This window comes from Cottoperca gobio, chromosome 11 (genome assembly GCF_900634415.1).
Source record: "Cottoperca gobio chromosome 11, fCotGob3.1, whole genome shotgun sequence".
Lineage (NCBI taxonomy): Eukaryota > Metazoa > Chordata > Actinopteri > Perciformes > Bovichtidae > Cottoperca > Cottoperca gobio.
In genome coordinates, this window is record NC_041365.1 from 16,612,388 (window position 1) to 16,638,111 (window position 25,724).

The 25,724-nt window shown below is 40.3% G+C and overlaps 2 protein-coding genes across 6 annotated transcripts in view; one reads left to right on the forward strand and one right to left on the reverse strand.

Annotated features, from left to right (window-relative positions):
- Positions 1-439: 439 nt before the first annotated feature.
- Positions 440-3,167, forward strand: LOC115015340 (riboflavin transporter 2-like). The gene is made up of 3 exons (XM_029442523.1): positions 440-1,452; positions 2,139-2,262; positions 2,370-3,167. Exons 1-3 carry the CDS (start codon positions 440-442, stop codon positions 2,577-2,579), a joined length of 1,347 nt encoding a protein of 448 aa, XP_029298383.1. The 3' UTR covers positions 2,580-3,167.
- Positions 3,168-9,380: 6,213 nt separating this feature from the next.
- The window catches only part of nfatc1 (nuclear factor of activated T cells 1), a 41,786-nt gene continuing 25,442 nt past the window's right edge, over positions 9,381-25,724 (reverse strand). For 3 of the 5 annotated variants that reach the window (XM_029443765.1, XM_029443766.1, XM_029443767.1), the window contains 4 exons: positions 23,448-23,580; positions 19,727-20,356; positions 13,837-13,952; positions 9,381-10,868 (listed from right to left, as the gene is read on the reverse strand). In XM_029443765.1, the coding sequence (XP_029299625.1) occupies positions 13,852-13,952; positions 19,727-20,356; positions 23,448-23,580 (864 nt within the window). In that variant the 3' untranslated portion in view covers positions 9,381-10,868; positions 13,837-13,851. The remainder of the gene's footprint in view (positions 10,869-13,836; positions 13,953-19,726; positions 20,357-23,447; positions 23,581-25,724) is intronic. The other 2 variants (XM_029443769.1, XM_029443768.1) reach the window with 1 other exon arrangement.

Below are 25,724 nucleotides of genomic sequence, written 5' to 3' on the forward strand. Positions count from 1 at the left end.
CCAAAACCACAACGCTAGATGCCGCCCAATCCTACACACTCCCTTTAAGATATTTACAAAAAACTACAAATGTTAGCCTTATCCCTGAAGCCATGAGTGGCAAAAACGATAACAGATTAAAATGTTCAAATTCTGTAGTGACCTAAAAGGCACAAAGAGAAACGAGTAGGAATTCTTGTTTGCATTTTTTGAATACAACATTCAAAGCTGGCCACTCCCCCCCCTGCACAGCAAGGGTTATTGTGCTGCCCACAAGCTCTGTCTGTTTTGCTATCCGGCTCGCAACATTTTCGTAGCTTCCTGTTGGATGCGTGCTTACGAACAGGCATCTGAAAGTTGACTTGATAAACACGTTTGGAATGAAATTAACGTGAAATATTGTGTTACATGTAAGTAATAGGACTTCTTTGTTTTCTACCTCCAGAAACACACCTCCAACATGTCCCTTCTCACCCACCTGCTTGCGTGTCTGTTCGGGATGGGCTCCTGGGTCTCAATCAACGGCCTGTGGGTGGAGTTGCCCCTCATTGTCCCCCAGATCCCAGAGGGTTGGAACCTTCCCTCCTACCTCTCCGTCCTCATCCAGATGGCAAACGTTGGGCCTCTCTTCGTCACCCTGATGCACCGCTTCCGTCCCGGCGCCCTGAACGAAGCAGCCGCCATATATGTGATCATCGGCCTGGGTACTGTGGCGAGCTTCCTGCTGGGCTTCTTCTGGAAGGAGACTGTCGTAGTGGCGGGTGTTCCTTGCAGTGTAGCTCTCCTTGTCTTAACGTTCTTCCTCGCTTCTGTTGACTGCACTTCCTCCGTCACCTTCCTGCCCTTCATGATGCGTCTCAAGACTCAGTACCTGACCACGTACTACATTGGGGAGGGTTTGAGCGGCCTGCTGCCTGCTCTAGTGGCTTTGATCCAGGGAGTTGGAGTGGTCCACTGCATAAACAGCACCCAGTTTCTGAACCACACGCTGAACTCCTCGGACAGCTCTGTGAACTTTGACCTCCAGGCTCAGTATCAGCCAGCCAACTTCTCCGCTGAGGTGTTTTTCTTCTTCCTCAGTGCCATGATGCTTGTGTGTCTGGTGGCATTCCTTCTACTGAACTACCACCCGTCTGTGGCCAGGGAGCATCCCAGCGGTCGATACTCCAACGGGGTGAAGGAGAAATCTCAGAGAAACAGGAAGTGGGCCGAGCAGAAGCCCGTGATGGAGCCATATCAACCGGCAAACCAGAAGCCCAGAAGCAGCTTCGGCAGCGGAGCTTACAGCTGGACGCAGGTGATTTATATCTTTGTGATCCTGGCCTGGGCGAACGCTCTGACCAACGTGGTGCTTCCCTCGGTGCAGTCCTACTCATGCCTACCATACGGGAACAACGCCTATCACTTATCAGCCACCATGGCTGCAGTGGCAAACCCTCTAGCCTGCCTCATCACCATGTTCTTCCCTATAAGGTCAGTGTGCGGGATGATACATAAAAAAAAAGGGTTTCTAGTTTAGTCAATTTTATTTCTATAGCTCATAATCCTTGAAGCTAATAACAACCTGGACAGCCTCGACCCTCAGTTTGCATTCGGAAGAAAGTCCTTAAAAAGCCTTTTTATTGAGGGAAAAGTAAAGAAACCTCAAGAGCCAGAAAGTTCATATACAAAATAAAGTAACTTTGAAAGTTGTAAATATGGACAAACTGTGTTTTAGTTTGTTTTGTACAAAGACTGAATTAGATTATTATATATTTTTTTAAATAAGTCAGATCCCTTGTATGTGAATAAATGAACACCCCAGTAGGGCTGCAACTATTTTTTTTATCAAGTAACCTTCCTTTATTTTCTCAATTAATCAATTTATAGTTTTGTCCAGTTTCCGAGAGCCCAAAGTGACATATTTTGTCACAGTCTAAAACCTAAAAAAACATTATAATTAAAAAGCTGGAAGTAGCAAATGTTGCTTATTAAATTACACAAAACAATCACTAGATTATCAAAATAGTTGCCAGTTGATCAATGAATCTACTGATTATTCAGCTCTACACCCCATTTTAAGAATCTTTACAGATACTGACATTTTTAGGACCAAAAACTTGTAATTTTTAGTTTACATCTCTGACGTTTTAAAACATTTTAAAAGTGTGGTTTCACAGATCTCTGCTGTTGATGGGAGCTCTCACAGTGATGGGCAGTGGAGTGGGAGCTTATATAATGGGCATGGCACTGCTGAGTCCATGTCCACTGCTGGTTAATGAAACGTCAGGTGTTGTCATCATGGTGAGTACAGTTAGGCTTAATTTACTCAAATAACCTCCATTGTCTTCCTCAATTGTGTGAATGTTACAAAACGGAGGCTTCAAACTTCCCTCCCTGCCCCTCCACAGGTGTTGGCCTGGATCCTGTTTGTGCTCACTCTGTCCTATGTGAAGGTGATCATCGGGGTGATCCTGCGCGACGAGGGCCACAGTGCTCTCGTGTGGTGTGGAGCTGTAGTGCAGCTGGGCTCTCTGCTGGGAGCTGTGACCATGATTCCAGTTGTCAACGTGTACACTTTCTTCTCTTCAGGAGACCCGTGCAACACAAAATGTCCCTGAATGAAGAAGCACAGAGAAGAGACTGGAGGCAGATTCAGTAAAGCTTTGAACCAAGATATTAATTTAAGGCGGTCTATTATTATAATTCTTTTTAAATCACGATTTATTTCCTTTGAAACATCTGAATCTGAACCTGCCGTTTGAGAGCTTCCACTTGTTACAGATAAAGCAAGCCCCAAAGACAGAGGTGCATAAATAAGTTATAATGTAGCCGTCCTGACCTGTAGCTGCGTCAGACAGGAGGAAACGTTTGCAGATGTTGTGAAGATACTCACCTACAAGTTAAAGTTTTGCATTCAAACCCATATTTGAGTAAAACTATGTAAGTATTATCAACTAAATGTACATAAAGTATGAAAAGTTTTGATTGAGCAGTAAAATATTCCCTGTCAGTGTTTTACTATTATATATGACGTTTCTGGATTACTGAGTGTGTGTTAATGTGTATGTTGCAGTTTACTGCTGTAAATGTTTAAGGTTGTGCTCATTTTAAATCCTTTATATACAGTTGGCTAGTTTATTCGATGACGGCTTCAAGGTCAAACATGTTCGTTTTGTGCCCATAATAAACAAAAACATCATACAGTATATCAGTGTTTTGTTTCTATAGTTTAATATACAGCAATGCCTCATATTCTATAAGATTATCATATGTCTGTAGCTCTCTGTCCTGTGAGAACCACGTGTCTCTAAAAAGTCAACTTTTCATGAGTTTCTCAGACAAACAGCCTGTTTTCAGCTTTGTGATGTTACATTTTCCAGCTATCCAAAGAGGCTTTTTAAAGAATTTATTTAGCTGAAGAAGGAGGAGAACTTTCAATTAATCACCCAATTTGGAGATGCATGATTTTCACTGGACAGGAAGGAGAAGACAATTTGTAATCTGAACAGTAACTAAAGCTGTCAGACAAATACAATGTAAAGTACAATATTTATCTACTAAGATGTAGTGGAGTAGCCTAGAAATAAAAAGTTGCAAAAACGGAAATACTCAAGTACAGTAAGTATTGATACCAATGAAGTGACAAATAAGTAGGGTGAGCATACACTCTGTCCTCTGCTAAAGCCGTCGGATTATATTAAGGATTTAGATTCATTACCGCCGATTGAATATCCGGATATTGTGAACTACCTTGTGCTACAAACGTTGTGGGCAACCAACGCACAAATGAAGGCATACAAGAGCTTAGATGCTTATAATGTCTTTGTTTCTGGCTGGGTTGGTAGTCTTATTACCAAACCAGTGAAAGATGACAGGGTGCTCGTTCATGCCCGTGTAAATCACTGGCAAAGATCTCGAGATACACCGCTCAAGCCGTGGTTTGTGAGTGAGGTGAGGTCTTACAGTGTTCGGGTATATCATAAGCACAAATGTTTAACGTAAAGATTGAAAACATAGCTTTAGCATGAGCTCTTCCCAGATATAAAGTGGACGCCACACACACGGGTGAACTGTGCTTTTTCTTCTGTTAAATCCTTACGATTGATGTTGCTAAACCACAGCTGACGGCGTTCAGTAGACAGTAATTCATCCCTCTTTTGTGGATCGTTGTTTTTGATGATTTTAGGAAATCTAAAGAGCCGTTTCTCTGGGTCACGAGTATCGCTATTACAACAATTATACACTGCACACACGATTGGCATTTTCTTTCAATCTTAGACTTTTAAATACAAAGAAAATTATGAAGCGTTGCAGCAACTCACACGTGAACGGGCGCCGTCTTGGTTGTGTATATCATCCAACATGGCTGACTTACAGGTTGGGACGTAAGCGTGACATCACATGCACACGATCTATAGCAGAAGGGGCGTATTTTTGTGTTACACCCGGGTGTAAATGGCTACAGATGTGCCTTTATTGATCCACCATAGGGGAATTTAAATTTGAAGCAGTAACCAATGAAGTTATTGTCATAGAAATAAATATCCATAAATATCTATACATGCAAAACAGTATCTAACGTGTGCCCGGGTGCAAATAGCTTTGTTGACTATGGACACCTGTGTGCATGTCTCTGCCATGCTAAATAGCCACATTGGCTGTGGCTCCCTGGGTGTAAATATTATTGTTAGCTACGGACACCTGGGTGCTAATAGCATATAATAGTCCTGCATTCACAGTATTTTTGTTATTTTACATGCGCTTTAAAATGAAGTTTATTGTATGATACAACATTACACTATAAATATATAATCCCAGCATAACATAAAAACATAAACATAATCACTTGTTTTCTTTACATACAGACCTGACTGGACACAGAGTGGACAATCAGGCAACATGAATATAAATGAACATATTTTACTTTTGTCTTCCTATGGATAAATGAATAGACACACAAAGTTAGTGAGTAAATTAAACAATACATAAATAAATACAATTTCAGGGAGATTACATGGAAAAACACACATTTTTAAATATTCAAATGGCTGCTTGTTTTCTTTAAAGCCCCTGCCTACACTTGATTCACTGGACAACTTAAAGTGGCCCAAAACATGAAGAACAGAGCCCAGACATACTTATGACCATATGATGTGTATTAAACTTGAGGACAAAGTCTGGTGTCATGACTACAGCTCAGCTGGAAACCATCAAATTATAGTTATAAATATACAACATACAAATAAAACATTTCCATATTTCCATCACCACTGACACATAGCACAGTGCAGAGAAATACTCAAATCAAAACAAATCTTCTCTACAATATGAAGTCCTCTTTATTTGCATAATATTCATCATATCATCATACTCTAGTATTCATTCTATAATGTGTAGTGAGAGCCACACCTGTGGCCGTGGCTCTTTATATTAAGATTTAACACAACCAATGAGATTATATGTCAAAGAATTATCGTCATGGCTAAATCTCCATCCTGCATTTCTCCAGGCAGTTTTCTCCAAAGTCTATTACTTAACTATTAACTATATCTATTGCTTAACTCCGAGTTCAAGAGATGGAAATGTTGTATGGCATCGTCAGATTTGTTAATTTGGTTATTTTTTGAATCATCCGGTTTTCTTTTCACACTTTAAGCAGGTGAAAAAGTTCCCTTGGGTGTAGAGGTAAAACAATGGATGCACACAACTCGCAACAGACAGCAACAATATACACAGCGGCAGGATGATACATTTATTTGTCATATTAGTGAAAGACTTAGCCCTTTCCAATGAAGCAACTAAAATGTAACAAAACAAGGCGATGCTGGAAGTGCTACAGACAGTTTTTAAAGCTCTCTTCTTCACAGGATGCAGCGCCTCTCTCCCAGTGACGGACTTCTTCAGTGCCCTCGCAATACAGTAGCTGCACCACACAATCATTGCAGTCATCAGCAACATCACGACAATTGGGAAACCTGACATCACGTTCTCTGTGAGAGAGGAGTATTTATCTGGAACAAAAACTATTGCCAGAGCACAGGGCACAGAAAAGAGCCACACTGTCACAGCACAAAGCTCCCTGTATCTGTATTTCTTCAGCAGAGGATAATATGTGGGGTGGATCACAGCAACGTACCTCTCCAGGCAAATAAAAGACAAACTCATTGGCCCTCCCATTAGTACATACACAAACAAAAACTTGAGGATTTTTTGATGGATGTGTGGCAGCAAAAACAGGAAAAATAAATGCAGGATGGAAATCACGTACTGCAAGTTGTGGAAGAGAGCTAAATTACAATTCAGGATGTCTGTAGACCTTTTGGATGTGAAGATGATCCACAGCAGTTTGGCAATCACTGGTTGTCCCATGAGAACAGTAACGATGTCGATCAGTCCGAGAACAAAGAAATTGAACGATCCAAATATACATTGCTGAAAGTGGCTGGAGTTACCTGTGACCAGAGGTGAACAGAGACGTCATTATCTGTATCTGTATCTGTTCAACCAACACAGTGATCTGTATCTGTTGCACAATAATCGGTCTCTGTATTTGTATAGAAGACCGGGAGTGACAAAAACAAATGATGTATTCTCTAACCTAATTAAACCTAATCTAAGTGCCAATGCAATTTCTGTGCCTTTTTATCAAATTGATTAAATGTTGGTATATAATATTAATTATTAAATATATTTCCACATCCTCATACTGTACTTGTTTTATCTCTCGCTTTTTAATTTTTCTTTTTAACTAAAACTAAGTTTATTGAATTGTCTGAACCCCAACACCACCACCACGATCCCCTTTTCAGAAACTGAATTTTGCATGGAACCTATGGCTGATACTTACAGCAGGTTACATCTTAAACGGATGAACATCGACTGAGATACAAGGTAAAGCGTGTTTAAAAATAAATAAAAATGTACACATAGACACACACACATAGTTAACAGCTTCTAAGCTTCATTTTTAATGTGGTAGTTTGAAAAAGATCCAGCCGTCATCTGTCAGCCGGGGGGTGACGGCAGAATACATTTTCAAAAACGTGTGGTAGTAAATGAAACGACTAGTTAGTTACAGTTAGCTACAATCACAGTACTATGTTGCAAACAGAATGGGCATTTTTATCTTGTGGCTTTCGACAATGACATGAAACATAATGTCTTCTTTTCTTTTTTTTCCTCCTGAGTAATAACGAGCAACTTCAGGTAGAGGAAATATCTGTTTCCATCACAGTATTTGTGCTTTCCTGAAATATGTATGGTTTTGGGTACATCCCTACCTGTGACATTGATGGATGACTTCTCCATTTCACCAGATTGAATCAGAGCTGAAAGAAACAAACCATCAGAGTGAAGCTGCTGATGGACATTCAAAAGTTACCTTAGTTTTATCTTTTAATATAAAAGCAAATGAACATAAATACAAAGACATGCTTGTGCTGTAAAATGCATACACATTATCTGATTCCTTCATGCCTATGGGGGTTTGACTTTAGTCAGAAAACTGTTTTATCAATATTTCTACTTATTCTATAAAATACACTATTGCTATATTAACACAACATTTTTCAAGTTCTAGAACATTTAATATTCTAGTATCTTGAAATGAGATAAAACAAAGCAGATCAATGCTCCGATATGAAGACAAATTACACGTGATTCTCCAAAAATCATTAAAAGCAACTGGTAGTATGAAAATAGTCAAAACAATAGCACTGTACTGGTCTTGATCTTTAGGATTTAACCACAGGCAGAGAAACTTGATAATGTACATGTTTGCATATTATATATATTTTATAGGTTTTTATTTAAAATGTATTTAATCTATCTAAGGACATGATAGCAGATATAATAAACATTGAAGTTAAGATTAGATTTTAACTGTCAGTCTCTCTAAAGTTACCTTGAACTGTCAACTAATCATATAATTATTTATAATTTAACATTCAACAGTGCTGAAGTCAGAGCTTACCGGGTGTATTTCACTGCTGCTCAGGAGTTACCACAGAATAACCTCCTGAATAGTCGACTGACTGAGTAAATCACACCTGATTTTCCTAATAGACTTAAGACAGATGCAAAGCAGCCAAAACAAAACCAACAAACTGTGAATCCATCGTGCGACGATTTCCATAACGGCAGAGTCTCGGTATCAGTGGAGGTTGGGCTGTGACACGGTCAGGTGTAATCCTGCAGTGGATCCTGCAGACCACAGGGAGTCAGTGTGCACCGTAACACAACAGCACTGCAGAGGCCTCACACAGAAGAATTACACAATGCAAACAAAAAGCTTTAGAAACAATGGATGTTAGGACTGTTTCTGATGTAGTATTTAGTTACTGATCATGAAGATTCATGTTATAAAACACTGATATAGATATGATGTATGCAGGGAAGAGTGAGACGCTGTGCTTGTGTTGGTGTGAGGTTCATTTCTGCTTAAAGCTGCAGTAGAATCACTCAACTATTTATTCTCCTCGTGATATCAAATTATGAAGTATTAGTTATTTTGTTGTGCTTGTGTTTGTTTGCTTACTGTAGCTTACCTTCTGTGCTACATGGACATTTTTTGATAAATACTTTTAAACCATCTTACAGATTCTCTACAGAACGTAGTCGCTTATCTCTCATGTCTGTTTTGTGTGATATTAAATGTGCAACAGCAGCTTTGAGTTCTGAAGGTTGGACTCATCCATTCAGCGTTGGTTTGCATTTTTTTCTGACGGATAAGAAAATCAATAAGTCGACTCTCACCTTGCTTTGTATGTTATATGAAACATGCAAAACCACTGGTCTGGGCCTTTAACATAAAATCCTGCCCAGTGCAGCTGTAACTATGTCCGGACAAGAACTAATGGATGTTTGTACATGTAAGGCTCAGGAACCTGTAAATTATAGAGTGTTGTGCATATTAATTCAATATTGAAGTTTGACAGTAGTGACTGTTGTGTACTGTGGTGAGGGCTTCAGCTTTGTTGCCCAGTTTAAAACATTGGTTAGAAAGATCAAAAAGTAATACAATTTAATAAGTTACATAACGTTGATGAAGTAATTAAAACAGTGGCATTACATATTACATTATGAACAGGGTAACTTCAAAAGTAACCATCCTGACACTGCACGCAGAGTAGAGCTTTTACGGAGACGTCTTTATATGTCTGTATCTGTATCTGTATAGAAAACATGAATTTGATTTAATATTAGCATTTAAGTAATTATGAAATTCCAATTCATTTGCAGAAATAAGTGATGCACAGACAAGTCAGTCATGGCTTTGCCCCGAATATTAACAAGCAACTTCGGGTCGTACAAATATCTGTTTTCATCACATCCCGAATAACGTATCCGGACACATCCCTAACAAAGATATATACTGACTGATTTCATGTCCTCTCCACATAAGGAACAGATCATTCAGATGAAAGAGATGAAGCTTATTTATTGACAAATACACAAAATAGGTCCGAAAAGCAGAATTAGGAGTTGTAGACTTGACAATAAGCTCCTTGGTAAACATATCAGTATGGCTTCAGTTATAAGGATTAAGACTCATAAATACATATAAAAACCGGGGGAACAAAGTGTGAAAGCCTATTCAGTTTAACGATAGGAGCGCAAACTAACGAGTAGATAATCCACAGTATGTGGGTAACCATGTCAAAGAGGCTGTATGATGAACATGAATAAACAGAGCACATGCTAAGAGAATAAATATGAATACAAAAAACAAACTATAAAGAATTTATATATTTGTATTGCTGTTCACTCGCTGTTAAGTGTTCTTTGGATCCGACTTGTTTGAGAGGGTGCCGGCGTGTTGCATAGCTTCCAGGGAAAAGTCGAGCTTTGTCTAAAATAACTGAGATGATTCCTTGTTTGATGAAAGTCTTCAGTTCAGAATGCAAAGAAAGACACAGAATAACTCATTATTCTGTGACGACACACTCTTTATGAGGTTTGGGGAACTTATCATCTGGAAAGTTTTTGCCATTGTTGATGTGATTGTCTTCAAGTGACAGTAGCTGAATAAACTAAAGTAATAACATACCATAGTGGTTAAGTGCTTATTGTTGGTTGTGAATACAGAAAATGTATTCGATTTTCATAATCTTAACTTCATTTGTCCGAACAACTGCTAATCAAATAAGATTATGCAACTTTTGAAAAGAAGTTTCTTTCTTTCTTTTACAAATAAAAAAGTTTAACTCATGAAAACTAACACACACCTATATTCAATATACTTTTACGTTTTGTTGCTTCTTGGTCTTGTATGACCTGTATCTTTGGTGCTACCGTTACGCTGTCTTTTAGCATTTAACATAATCCCATGATTACCGTTTGTAGCTAATTTTCAGAAAGTGTGAAGCCGAACTAAGGCCATGTTTCTTTGTTTCCAGTCAAAAAGGCACTTCTCTTCTTAATTGTCTCTCAGTAAAGCCAGATATGCAAACTGAAGTACTACAGATACTGTATATACAAATGACATAACTCATAGGCACTGAATCATTTACAAACTGCAGCAAAAGACATATAAAACATGTTTTGGTCATCTAAAAGCACACTTTGATGTGGCGTGGCAGGTTCGGTTGCTACTTACTCAATTTACACGTCTTTAAAAAAGTCAGTCATGTGATTTATTACTGGGATCACTTCTGTGTAAAGGCAGAATATATGTGGAAAAACAAGGCACATGTTGGACCCTGGTCATCTGGACAATACATTTACATTTGTTCTCTTTGCATTTCCTTTTGCTGCTTCCTGTAGTCCAAGCATGAAAAGCACAATGTCAAATTCTGTTTGGTGTTTCCCTTCATTTCAGTTTCCTGTGTCAGTTTTGTTGGTGACAGGAAACTACGCGTGGCTGTGGACGGAGATGCTCGACAGGTCGTTCCTGATGATCTCATTAACTGCAAAGGAAAAGAGAGAAAAGGACGTGAGTATATAAGACCACCATGGGTGTGTGCATGTGCAGTATAATGTCACACGTAATAACTTTAAAGACCCTGAAATCCTATTTTCTCAACCAGCTTCTTACGAGTGACAGGAACACATTTATTTCCAAAGTTAAACTTTGATTGCTGCTTCTCATTTGGTCATGAATATGTAATGATGAGTTATCATCTAAAACCAGTTTTCAGGGGTATATTTACCCTAAACTTGCATACATAGATTTTTGAGGAATGCAACAAGTCACTTTCTTTTTAAATGATTGTCCTTGCTGCTCAAATACTTATATATATATATATATATATTATATATATATATATATACACGGGCACTGGCTGTTTATGTATACATGTATATCTCCTGGCTTTTGTTTCTTATGCACACTATTGTTCCCTACATGAGTCTGTCAACTGAACATGTTCAATATAAAAGAAAAAGAAAAGTGCAATATTCACTGTCCTAGTTTGACCGTCTTGGGGGAAACATCTGGCTCTGTAGTTGCTAAATGTTCCACTTTGATAACCAACCAGCCGCTAACTGGTAATGTACAGTGAGTGGGCTTATCAGAGATTCTTTGGGTGAAAACGGCTGCCTGCAAATAAAAACAACTCTTAAGAGAGCGGTTAGAGCGAACGAAGACATTAAGGTTATGGGCCCTAAAACCAAAACAATGAGCTGAAAGAAGCCGTGTTATGTCACTGTGTGTCCGTCACTACAAGTGACCCCTTGACACATTAGTTCTTCGATTGTTAGTATAAACATATATATTTTTAATTCAGCTTTAAAGTTACATTTTCAGCCGCTGTGAATACATTTCTCTGAGCTCTGTTGGTACTGCTATCTCCTCTGAGCCAACACCATAGAATCACTTTATATCTAATTTCCCCAGACCTTTTTTTTATTTTTGTCAAGAGAGATGATGCAACCTCCTGCCGTCTCTGAAGGGTCCAGGTGCACTTGTTTATCTGTTTTTATCAGCTGTGTTCTTTAGCTGAGAGAGAGGGGGGGGGGGGGGGCTGACTGAAGCTGAACTAGGACGAATATATAGATATCAATGTACTGATAACAGAGAAAAGGACAAATCACTCATTTATTTTTCCTCACTAAAGGGGATTGAGCGTGTTCATTTTTCATTCTCGTTTACCGTTCTTATCTGTGAACTCATTTATTTCTTTGAAGAGATAGTCTCCACCGTTCCTCCCTCTCTAATCAGCTTCTCACTTTTCTAATCAGCCTCCAGGTTCAGGATCAGGCTCTCTTTTCTCAGCTCTCACAGCGATGAGAAATATGAGAGGGGAAGGGGGGAACACCCCTGGCTGGAGCCGGCCTCGGAGAAACCCAGCCAGCGGGGCCGAGGGAGGAATTCCCTCTGACTGACTGGAAACCTGAGATTCCACTCAAACAATAGAATTCTCCTTTTTTTTTCGTAAAGCGTTTATTTTCACGAGCAGCCTTTTTCTTCAGTGACCCAGCACTGGCACAGCAGCTTCCTAATAGAATTACCACTCGCTTCCTATCACAAAAAACATAATGGGGTGTACGTGCTTCGCGAGAAGTGGAGGAGGCTGCCATGGAGGAAGAAAACAAAACATACAAATGTGTCATCATTACCTTAAGGAGGAACTCAAAATAACACTGAAAGTGTGGCTGCAAAACAACAAATCAGCCGGCACAGAGCGATATTTTACACGCGTCTAGACATGAAGTTAATGTGTTTGGCTGCGGATTGACTGCTATTTATAAAGCAGCAGGAAGACCTCTGGAGAGGTTTGATAAAGCACAGCAGCGATCTCACATCGCCGTGTCACAGAAACACACGGACACATTGAAGCTATTATGCGACTATGAAGACAGGGTGAGATTCACAGCGACATGTCTTTGTGAAGAACTTGGCAGCGTGGAAGATACGCGTCAAGATGGAGATGACATTTATATTCAGGTGCTCTAAATCACTTTAAATCACTAAAAGTGTGTTCTTAAGGCCAGACACTGCAGACATGAGCTTTTTTATTTTCATGCACTGACCATTTTGGAAGTTTGGGCTTCATTTCCTTCAATAACACGTCTTCTTTAGTGGAAGAAAAGTGCTTATTTGACTAACTTTGTTTTTTTGTGTCTGTAAATTTCCCCAAATCTTTCAAGTTTCAAAAAACGTGTAAAAAACAATTGTCTTAATGTGAGTAATGAACTGGGGAAGTTTCATGGTAATATGTATGAGTTAAAACATTTTTTTACCTTATTCACCTGTAGTGTCTTGCAAAATTGATGAATTTCACAATATATATCTTTAAAGGCTGTTTTCTCAAAATATTTTTTCCAGTTTAATTCTTCTCTGTATCCTGAAGGTTTTTACTGCAGGCTGTGTTCATATATCATTCAAACCCTGATCTATATGACATTTTATTACTAAAATGGATTTTGCCACGGCTGTATTTTACAAAGAGTTATCCAAACATTCCTCTTTAAAACGCTTTGCAAGACACGTTTTGCTTTTTGCTTGCCTTTAGTTAAAATGTTCTCTGCTCATGTTGTCATCTTCCATTAATAAACAAGTTTCAGGTCTTTGCAAACTTTCAAACTTAAAAATGATGGTTTATATATATATATATATATATATATATATATATATATATACATATAATATACATCATGCATGTGATAGCGTACAGTGGAGAGAATGACATGTGAGGTTTGACTGAATGAAAGCCACGCTCTCCTGTAGCTTCACTTCATCAGGATCAGTCGTAGCTCTGTTATGGTAACAGCAGCATTAGAATGGTTAATATTTCTGTGTATATGGTAATGCAAGATGTTTTCTAACATAGCTCATCATCAGGCCAGCATGTTGCCACCAGCCATGTGAATGTGAGAATATGACCAACATCACCAAACAGACATAGTTGAACCAGAAGAAATAAACACTCTAACCTCATCTCCACCCTCCTACAGCGAGTCGTTCCGCTGCCATGTGTGCTCTTCCCGGCCCAGACTGAACTGACTGACCTCCTCTCCTCTATTTGATCTGGCTTTGACCTTCTGCGCATCTGGAGGTGGAAGGATATAATCTTTGAGTTCAAAAACCTCAAGGGGACGTTATTACAACGGCCTCTCAACGCTTACATTGAGCCCGGCTGTAAATTTAGGACATCAAGACATTGTCAGACCTCCACATCGTGTCGTCACCTGCCCGGCAGCTATCAAACCCACACATGAATTATGGCTTTCAGATATTTTTTCCTCTCTCATCATCGTGTGCCAAGCTTTCATGTGATAATGAAAGAATAAAAAGACAGTTACAGAAGTTTATTCTGACGTAAAACAAAGAAAGGCCAGGCAGTGAAAGTCTTATCTTGTGCCCAGCTGAGGCCTCACATTTTACTGTTTATGTGTCTGTTGCCATGGCCCACTTTTCATTGTGCCGTCACATTTGATGTGGAGGATCTAATTGAAAAAACAAAACAAAAAGTCAATCTATCGATCTCTAAGTGTGTTTACAACAAAGTCCTAAAAATAGTCCCAGCACCAGTGTGACATGTCATGTGTTCTCCGGTCACATCGATTTGCTTAAGAGACGGTGGAGTGATAGAGATGCTTCAAACACGCTCATGTCGCCTGAGTGGGACAATAAACTCTGGGCTTTCATTCAGAAACATGTCATTCAATTATGATTGAAATTAGAGAAAACTAAACAATTTCTTTTTAATTTCTTTATTTACAGTTGGCTATACCTGACCTTGAAAGAGAGCATGTTCAGTCACTATTGTTGTACAAAAGTATGATTAAATTGAAGAAAAGTTTATAAATACAGTTGAGAAAACGATCTGACTTGAAGGTGCGTTTAGTAACTGTTCTGTTTGTTATCACATGACCTCCATCAGAGGGTGGAGTTTGCTGAGTTGTCATGTTCACGTTCTTCTCTAAAGGACTTCTTGTTCATTATTGCTGTGATGGTAATATGAACAGAACAACTATTAAATGGACCCTGAAGTGAGATGTTTCAACAACTGAGGAAGATCATGCGATGTGATCGAAAGCTCCAGAACTGCAACTGCATCGACCTTGTGGCGAGATTGATAAGAATAAACTTTGAACCTTGAATATAAATGCAATTAAAAAGAGTATAATATATAAACGTGTTTCTTATGAAACAGTATAGGCCGAATGGAAAAACTACAAATATGAAGTATATTTTATTCCCATCATTTGTGGTCATTCATATAACAGTATATTTATACTTAAATCATGAATAGTGAGATACAACCCCACAAACATCTCTGATTAACCGGACTGCATTGCTATTAATTGTTGAGTTATTTTAAAGCTGTAAGACTACTATAAGACTATTACTATCAGAGTGAGGAAGGTGGGCTTTGACATGAAGTAATCCAGGAACTGGTTTCCTGCCCCATGGAGGTCCACAGCAGCTGGAGCTGCCTGATACAGCCCGGCTCTCCGACCAGGAAACCCCCGACGAATGAGGAACTCCCAAACAATTAGCAGGACAGCACTGTTTGCCTCATTAAGAGCCTGTAATAACACAACACTGCAGAGGAACCGATGAGGCGGCTGAGACAATGAGAGAGAAAGGCTGGGGGGGGGGGGAGCAGTGAACACCACAACCCCCCCCGCCCCCGTTTACTGCCACGTCAAGTCCCGGCCACAAGCCACGAGATGTTCTTGGCCCACATACTGAGGCTCCTACTGGGTTACTGCAAGTCGGTCCCACAGAGCGGTTCTGTAGTTCACCACAGATCCTGCCAAGTCTTTCTTTGACCCAGGTATTCTTTCAAATGAAAATGTCTGCGGACAATAGCTTTTCGGGAAACTTTGTAGGTTTTAAGAAAATAGAATAATAGAAAGGGAGAAGACTTTATATTACCACAATGAAAATGTTCTTACATACACAGAGAAAAGCTCAGTGCAGTTAAAGCATCTTGTAATCCTTTGTGAACATAGCATACATGCTCATGAACAATAAACAAACAAACGCATACTTTTATTGTTATAATATTATTGTTTTGTTGTTTTATCCCAAATATATTGTGTACATGTGTTTGTTTACTTGTTCTAACCTGAAATTAAATCCTCAGGGGCGGGGGCTATATATATGTATATACATTACATATGTTAACACTGTTATCACTGTTGAATCTGTACTGTCTCTGAAAGATAAATAACTCTAGGGTCATTGCTGAGGCTCTATTTTGTTGTTGTATTAGATTGTATTATACTGTAAAATGATTCTAAAATATATTCTCCATATATTCAAGATATTAGACAATATAAATGAAATTAAACATATTAATTAAGCAACACCACAAAGTTCAGCCAGACAAGGTATTAACGGAGCAAACACAACTTAAGTAGGAACGTAAGAGAAAAGTGCTCTCTTACTTTTTAAGTAAGGTTGTTTTGATTTCAGAGCTGTTGCATTATATCATGCTGGTGTTTTCTTTCTTTTGTTGGCTAGTCATTTTATTTAGAAATGCATTTAACTGGCAACAAGTAACACATAGCAGATGTGGATGTTGATGAATATGGGATAAACCGATTAAATATTTCCTCCAAAAACCCTGTGGTGAGCACAAACTAATATAAAGAAACGCTGATCATTCATTCCAACCATAAATGTGAAAAGATGTTTAAAGTTGGGGTTAAAAATGTTATATGTTGATCATAAAAACTAATGCTAACTATTGCTTCTTTTTGCAATCAGTGGTAGTCAGATATTCCTCACATGTCTACTCCCAGATACCTTTCCTATGGTCATGTAAAGTCTCTGCTCATCAATTATACTGTTCTGACACATATCAAGGCCACTACACGCCATAAAAGAAGCATGTCGTAATGTTATTTGGCTCAGACCTGACTTTAAAATGCACATGTTTTACTCATGTTACCTCACCGCTGACTAAAGTCTCCGGCACACTACTGTGTAGTGTAACGTATGGCTTTGGCCGCCTCTTCCAGACTCTCTCTGAGCCAAAGGGAAGCATGCAAACCTCTGCAGTCAGCAAGTTTTATGGCGAAGTGGCCAGCCTCATCTCATTCAGCCTCAGCAGCGGTGGACTTCAGACTGTGCACCCTGCAGCATAAACCTGCGGCTCGGGGCCAGACACGGACTCAGACTTTCCATGAGTGGACTTGTTTGTAAGCTCCCAGGGGACAGTGTGAAAAAATGTGTAACAGAAGGGGACCCTGATTAATACGACAAGGCTGCACAAACAGGAAAAAGATATCAGCTGATTACAGACGGAGGGGCAACAACAAGGTTGACACCTGACTGTGTCACTTCCATTGTTAAGTGAAGCTAACAGCAGCTACTTCACACCATAAGTGGTTAAACATTCATGTATTTTAATTATTTGCGTCAAAATATTATAATTTATTAATGTTTTATTATTATTCTTTTTTAATTAAATTATTATTGTTTTATTTATTTATTATTATTATTATTATTATTATTATTATTATTATTATTATTATTATTTATAATTGCCATACATTTAATCTTTAGGCAACAGGACAAGATTTATTTTAATATAAAATCTAAAAAATATTATGGTTTCCATTTCTATTCCATGTAGTATTGACCAATCACGTTTGAGCAGGCCTTTGGTTGAATGCAGGTAAACAGTCCGTGTGGAAAGCAGAAGAGACGGAACACTTTGGCCAAAACGCAAAATTCTCTGAACCCGTCGGCTATTATGACGACGGTTTAGCTTTTAATTATCTTAAAGTTAGCGTGTAAACTTTCTTGTTAAACAAAGTTGTAGACGCCGTCTCGCAACTCCAACTCCATTCTTGCGTCTCAAGTTACAAATCAGACGCAAACAATGACCGGCGTACGGAAAAGGAAGTCTTGGCCCAGATATCCACAGGCTACACTGAGACCCCCAAAATATAGCGAGGCTGATCACCGTCACACCGATAGCCGATTGGTTCCGAGATGGCACTATACTACAAAAACTAAATGGGAAGGATTCATCTTGACTTTTGGCAATAATGCACAGATAATGAGCTACTAAATTACAGCCCATAAACTCAAACATAATCTTATTTTCATTGAATACCTGCAATGACAGTCAATGTCTTGAGTTTTAACAAACATGGCCGACAGGAAATTACAGTATCATCACACCTGAGCGAGGCCATAAAGCAAAAAGTTGTATCAAACTCTGTCAAAGGTTCTAACGAAGTGAGAAGCAACATTAAGTTTGAAATGCTTAAAGAAAATTCCTTCAATTTACCAATGAAAACAAGTGTTATAGAGGCCCAGCGCCACAGAAATATCCATTATGGTGACGGTGACGTCGCAAACTTTAAACACGGTTCCCACCACGTTCTTAAACATCAAATTCAAGGACTTTCTCCAGGCCCAATTCCCTCAAATGCAAAGATCCAGCACGACTTATCATATAATGAGAACTAGCAGTCTTTACAGAAGCCCACAGGGAAACATATCAAAATACATTTTATTTCTATTCTTGGATAAAATATATAAATTCAAGGAATTTTAATGACCCATGTCTATTTATGTCTATTCTCAAAAAATGTCAAGGCCTTGATTTTCAAAGACTCGTGGGAACTATGTTTAAAACTTAGATGTTTTGATTTACTTTAACTACACCTGGTTTGAACCCTCAACAGCCATGAGCACCAGATAGAATATAATCAAATCTATATCTCGAGCCAGCCAAAATCCCCGCAGACGGGGCGAACAAGTGCAAATGTATTTACCCAGAATGTTCAGAGGAAGTGGCATGGGAACAGTCTGAGTCCTGCAGTAAACCCAACAACAGTGTCTCACTCGCCATCGCCAGGAAGCCGGGCCAGACGATTCAGCAGGGGCTCTGGTGACGGATCAAAGCCCTGCTGCTCCGTCCGCTGATAGCTGCTGGTTAGTGTTGCTTTATCTACTACACTGCCTTTCTCCAGAGGACTCACACACGCAGCCAGGGACTGTTTCTTCATGCCCCGAGGAAGATCATTTATCCAATTTATTTCAAATCACGGAGCACAGAGCACACGGCCCCCAAATCTCAGCGGTGAGCGCAGAGGGCCTGAGCAGTGAGGTCATAAAGTTTGTGCTGTGAGATGAATAAAGGGGCTCACAAAAAACTGTATTTATTATATCAGCGAGCTTTAGGCAGGCTTGTCTCATTCAGGGTTTACAGCCAAATATATCAAACACGAGACCACCAGGTTCCTCTCATCAAATTACCTCAGAAGTCAGATGACAAAGAAAGCTCACAGGAGTGGAAAGGAGTACCACAAAAGAGAGAACATTTGATAAAGAAGTATTAAAAAATGCAGGACTTTTGACAGCCTCAAATCAAGTAAAGTAGGACTTCCAACAACAGTAATAAACCTGTTGGCACAGTCATCACTCCCACACCAACCGACTTGTCCTACAGTGGCCTGTAACTGACACAAACAGTACTATCATGGTTTCACAGTATACACTAAGTATAAGCGTGCTATCCAACAGAAACACCTATGAAGAGGTGAACTGTATCTGGGCTGAATTATGTTGCAATAGAACCCCAACGTCATTTGATTTGTACGTTTTCTTCAGACTTTTTATAGGTAAAATGTGTTGCAATGTTTGTCCTGCATGGATAAAATAGTTTAGGACAAACGCTCATTTGCTCCAAAGCAAAAGCTCCATACTGAGTTTTGAGAGCTAAAGGTTTCAGCTCCTGGCAGTGAGCAGGGCAATAAAAACATTTGTTTTCCCGTAAATGATGGGGTTGTTCGCTTTAAAATTGTTTCATTTGGTTAATTTTTGTATGATAATACAAACTTCTTCACTCACCATCATCAAGGTACATCTGGTCCAGCTCCTGTGGTTCTTGTTTGATGCTGACAGTCAGCGTTGGGGGGCTGCCATCCAACTGAACTGAGCCCTGCCCCCTCTGTGGCACCTTGGGGTGCTGCTGAGCTCCTGGGCTGGTGCTGCCGCTCTCCGGCTGGGCTGGTGTCATGCAGAGGGCCGGAGAGAAAGGGCCGTCAGTCGGTGTGGAGGCCTGCGAGGTCGGGGAGGAGGAGGAGGAGCTGCTGGGTGGATAGAAGATGTGCGGCTGGTAGCGACCTGGAGTCTCCTGGATGATGGAGACGTGCTGGATGGGGGACTGTTGGCCCGGGTTTTGGAGTGCTGGGCCGGCAGAGAGGCACTTGGATAAGGGCGGCGGTGACAGGTCGTGCAATTTGGGACTGGTGCTGGGGGAGGACGAGGTGGGCAGAGAGGAGGGTTTGGCTGCCAATCTTTGCTGGCTGACAGAGTAAGCTCCACCCACCATGCAAGGCCTGAGGTCAGAGGTCATCATCGGGGTCATGACCTGAGGGGGGAAGTATGGCTTTGGGTGCACGGACAGCCCGGGGCCACGCTGGCCGCACACCAGAGGGGCATCGTAGTCGTCGCTTGGCTCCGTCTTTATTGTTGGAGCTGAGAGGAGAGGAAGGGAAACAGAAGAAGGAAAAGCTAAATGAGTAAACACATATTCCAACCTTCCTGCAAGTGTGAGCGACTGAGTGGGTTTGTGGCTAGGATACCCGCTGCCAAACAAACACTCTCATCAATGAGACTCTGTGTCTGGGCCTGAGCTCTCCCACCCTGCTGAAAATATTCACAAAAAGCAGGAAAAAAAGGGATGACTCATCAACACGAGAAACATCCAGCTGCTTCTATAATAAAAAGCCTATTTTCTTTGGATGCTGATCTGGTGCAAATATCCACTAAATGTGCGATATGAAGTATGTTGCTATAACAGCAGCTTTATACCTGCTCAACGGGGTTCAGCCATTTTAAATAAATTACTGCGCACTCATTGAGACAAAGAGAAAAAGTTCAACTAAATGTGAAAGCTGTTTTGTAAGATGTAGCTGAAAAAGAGAAAATGGAGGCTTCAGGGTGTTTGAGGATAGTCGTGGCGAGGAGTTGAAATGAAGCAGGACTTGATCTTAGTCGCCCGCGTCTTGGCCTCTAGTCCAGATTCCATAGAAACATGTTGGACACCAAGTTTTAAAATGTGCCATCAGTCTGCTGCAGCTCCTGACACGACAACAATCTTATACAACAAGCGTTTCAGTCCAATTACAAGAAAACGGCATCACTTAACTGGATCAATTTCTTCTGTTCTTTTGTGGTGAAGCTGGTTTTGATTATAATTTGAAGCATGTGCTTCAAATCGAAGCTGAAGCAATGAAAACGTTTTCTTCTACTCCTATTCTTGTATTTGACTCATGCACATTGTTAACTGTTTACTTGTTTATCTGCATCTTTTTGTTTGGAGAAATCGTACCATGCTTAAATAAGTGAAAGGAGTGAAACTAAGACGTGTCATGCCTCCACTGTAAACGAGGAACTGCGATGCGATGGTTACACAAACCGCAGCACCCTATTTCAGGCGTGTTTGCAGGAAGTGTGTCTGTGTGCCTGTGGAGGATAGGCAGATGCACAGAAAGGGCACCGAAGAAGTGCAAATGTTTGTGTTGCCACAAAAGGGAGCGTGCCCCTGCGTTTCCGGAGTGTAAAAACCAGCCGTGAGTAATGTATGTCCCAAAATAAATCTGTTGTCTTTTGTACGAGCTGTGTTGTAACACCTGCTGCTGCTGAAGAAAAAAAGTTGAAATTGAAGGGATTTAAAAAACAGGAAAAACTGAAAGAAATGTACATTTCATTATTGCAAAAAAAAAAATTGAGACTTGCAAAATGTTTTTCCAGCTGTGTTTCTACTAGTGGTGGAAGAAGTAGTAAAAACAACTTCAGTAAAAATAGCAATACCACAGAGCAGAAATACTAAATAAAGTCCTATATTCAAAACCATAAAAGTATTAGTGCAAGTATAAGTATCATAATGCAGAATGGTCCATTTAAGAATAATATTTATTACATTATAGGATTATAACTATTGAAGCATTCATGTCTTCATCACTTTAATGTTGCAAGCTGGTAAAGGTGGAGCTGATTTAAATGTTTGATTTAACTTTATATGCTGGGTATCTTCATTTACAATACAGTAATACATCATACTTTATTAGATGATTATATTCTGTATTAATAATATGAATCTGTAAATGAATAAGTAGCTAAAGCTTTCAAATAAATGTAGTTTAAAACATTTGCCTCCGAATGTTAGTGGCGTATAAAGTAGCGTAAAAGGGAAACACTCCAGTAAAGTATAAGTATACACATATTTGTACAGTGCAGTATTTGAGTACTTAGTTAAATCACAGCACTGATTTTTAATCCTGCCCGGTTTAAATTTATCTTGAAGACTTTCTGGAGATTGTAAAGTTCCCCCGGCTGGCTCGATGCCTTTACAGACTCACCCTTTAGGAGACACTGACCAGACTAGCTGGCTGTCCCCCCCCCCCCCCCCTCCCCCTCCCTTACACTCTCTGCATCCTGAGGACAATGCTCCACTTTCACAGTGGGGCACTCCGTCGCCCACGTACAGGGCTGGGCCAGTTCACTTGAATCACAGCTTTGAACCACCCACTGGATTTTCGCTCCAAGCCCGGAGCGCAATTAGCAGTGGTTTTTACATTTCAGTTGGTGGGTCAGTGTTTATATTTAGCTTGGCAACAGGTTCTCTATTCAACTAACATACGTTTCCCATGCCTCTTTCCCCGCCCTCGTGTGTCCAGTCGCTGCAGTGCACAGGTACGGAAAAGAACAGATTTTATAGATTTTCTTTTTACAATGAAGGAATAATAGCGTTGCTTTGTTCCTCCCAAGCAAACCACAAGACAGGGGGGAATACAAACAGTTTGTTCTCGTCTTCAGATGTAAAATGTTGCCTGAAATGTTTCTAATTAGTCTGGGATATGAAAGGCGAAGAGCAGAAGGAGAGCGATGAAGTAAAAGAAGGACAGAGTAAGTAACGATGTGCTGAGGGCTTAGAGTTAATGAGGGGGTATTCTCTTCTTTTGGTGACAGATTTGTCTATGAAGCACTCTGTTTTTTCATTTTCACCAAACGTCAGTCCGACACCAAACTGTAGTGGAAGAGGCTGTTTGGTAAAGCATCATTCATGCTCCACTGCAGAGACTGGCTGGTAATATCGCTGACACTACAACCCCTCCCCCAGTTGTGACATCACAGTGAGGTTCAGTTCAAAATGTCTTGTTTGAATTGTGCAATTCCTTCAAAAGTGAGCAGACAGGAGAAGCAGCTTCATGCTTCAACTAAATAACACCACGAAATGCAAAATGCACTTATTATTTCTAGGTTTTTGTATTTAACTTGGTTCCCTATACGCCTCACTTTACAATGCAAATCTGTCTGCTTCTGGTCATGTTCTCCCTTTCACAATAAAAGCCCTAGACGTAAACATGGCATCACTGCAACAAACAAAATAGGTTACAGTTACTATCCCCAGGTAGCAGAACAACAGGATTAATATTAACTGTGGAAACTTTACCGGCAAAGGAGCCCTGCTGACTGAGGAGGCAAGGAGTGATAAACACAAGCAGAAAAGTTATCTGCTTCCACTTTAAGAAGCAGTAAATGTGTATGAGGAGGAGAGCTTTACCACTGTCGGGGACGTAGGTGAAGCGCTGGTACTGGCTTCTTTTCCTCTTGCCATTGCAGACGTAGAAGTTCACGTGGACCGGAGTGGAGAGTCTCTGGTTCCGATAGGGAGGGATTTCAACGAGTAGTGAATTCTGCAACAGAGTCAAGAAACGCATTCTTATACTTTATAGAAACAAAGAAATAATGCACAAAAGCTTTCTTATTTGATTCATGCTGTAGCTTTCCACTCTCCTCAACTTACTTTATATCTGTATTTAATCTTATTTAGTTGTTTATCCTTTTAGTATCTTTATCTGTCTCATGTGCTGCTGTAACACTTCATTAGACGCCTGAGGGACTAATGAAGTGTTATTTTCTCTTTTCTTAAATATAAAAAAAAACTTGTTGCACACTGTGAGTAAAACAAAATAGGACACTGGACTTACTCAATACTAATACTCCTTCATAGATTAATGAGTTCATAAATGGGTGCATTACAGGACACCTTGTGGTTTAAGATAGAGAAATATTCTGTATTTATTGTTATTTCCACACAGATATTATGAGTATTTTGTTTCTGTCTTTGTTTGGGAGAGACAGAGAGCAGAGACAATGTGAGGTCTGGATTGTATTTGTGAAAAAAGTGTGTGTGACGGTGGCGGTGGATAAAATCTGTAAATCTGGTTCTAATCCCGAACGAAGGAGCCACAAAGAGACCGTGAACTAAGGTTACAGAGAGCCGTGGTTGTTTTCACAATGAATAAATTGCACTCGGGATTGTCCAGACATTTTTTTCCCCAGCAGAGCTTCCTGCTGTCTGAGGAGAGAGCAAGGCCAGGAGCGACCGCGTTCATCAGCTCCATATGTGTGTGTGTTTCTGCGCATGTGTACATATATACACTACGTGTGAGTGTGTCGGAGGTGCTGCTCAGTAGCAAGGGAGGAAGTCATCTGTCTGCACAACTGTGCTGGCCCTGACTGTACAGGTGAGAGCTGACACACGTTATATTAAATCACTACAGTCGTAAAGTCAAGTGAAGCCAGATGAGGGTTTTTTCCCTTCTCTGATTCACTACAACCCATGTCCTTCAGAGAGAGAGAGCTGAGAGAAACTCTGGTTCAATGCGTAAGCTGTAATTGTGTGCAGGTTTATCAGGAGCATTTACAGCATTTCACTCGTGTCGCTGCTGTCCAATATGTAAATGTATCATGTGCATAAAGAACAGGCTAAAACATGCACGTGTGACACATTCACTCAGTTTTGAAAGTGCACACGTGTTGTTCTGTAGAATCCTTTAAATCTACTGAGGACACAATGGACTTTTAATTTGTGTAAAAAGCATGAAAATCCCAGAAACTAGCACGGAGATGTTTTGACCTGACAAAAGTGATTTCTCTCATGTGGAGGGAGGAAAATAAAATGTGACAAATTGAAGCATGGAGGAGAATTCTTGGACTCCTCAACTGAGTGCTTCAAGACCATTTATCAGTTTATAAGAGTGATAATTGAAAATAATAAAACTGAGTCATCCCTCTTCTCCCAAATCTGCCTCCCTGTTGTGCAGGTGACGGAGGCGGTGAGGTATTCTGAATGTGTGGTTTGGTCTGCGTTGCGGTGGAGCAGCAGAGGTTAAACCTGGACAAGGCAGCGTCAGTGTTTAAAATGGGACCAATCCAGCAGACAGGGCTGAGAGGAGAGGGAGGGAGGGAGGGAGGGAGGGAGGGAGGAAGGCCCTTTGTCTATTCAAGCAGACAGATGTGTCCCAGCAGTCACTGTATATATGTGTGTGTGTGTAAGTGTGTGTGTGTGTGTGTGTGTGTGTGTGTGTGTGTATATGTGTGTGTGTGTGTGTGTGTGTGTGTGTGTGTGTGTGTGTGTGTGTGTGAGAAAGAAAGTGTGTATGTTTTGCAATGGGAAGAAACTGAGAGCAGGTGCAGCGCCTTACAAAGACGCCCTCTAATCCCCTCGTCTATCTCCCGAACTACCAGCACTACATCTCTCTCTCTCTCTCTCTCTCTCTCTCTCTCTCTCTCTCTCTCTCTCTCTCTCTCTCTCTCCTCTCTCTCTCTCTCTCCCTCTCTCTCTCCCTCTCTCTCTCCCTCTCCCTCAGGCCAAGACAGGACACACAGCCGAGCACAAACTCCCACAGGATGAAGGTTGAACTTTTGAAAACCTTTTCCACACGTTTAAAAACACAACACTGCTGTTCCCCCTCAAGGGCTTTGCTGTGTGTGACACTTCTGTGTGTGCGTGTGTCTGTGTTTGTGTGGACCGCTGTGTGTATATCCCATGCTC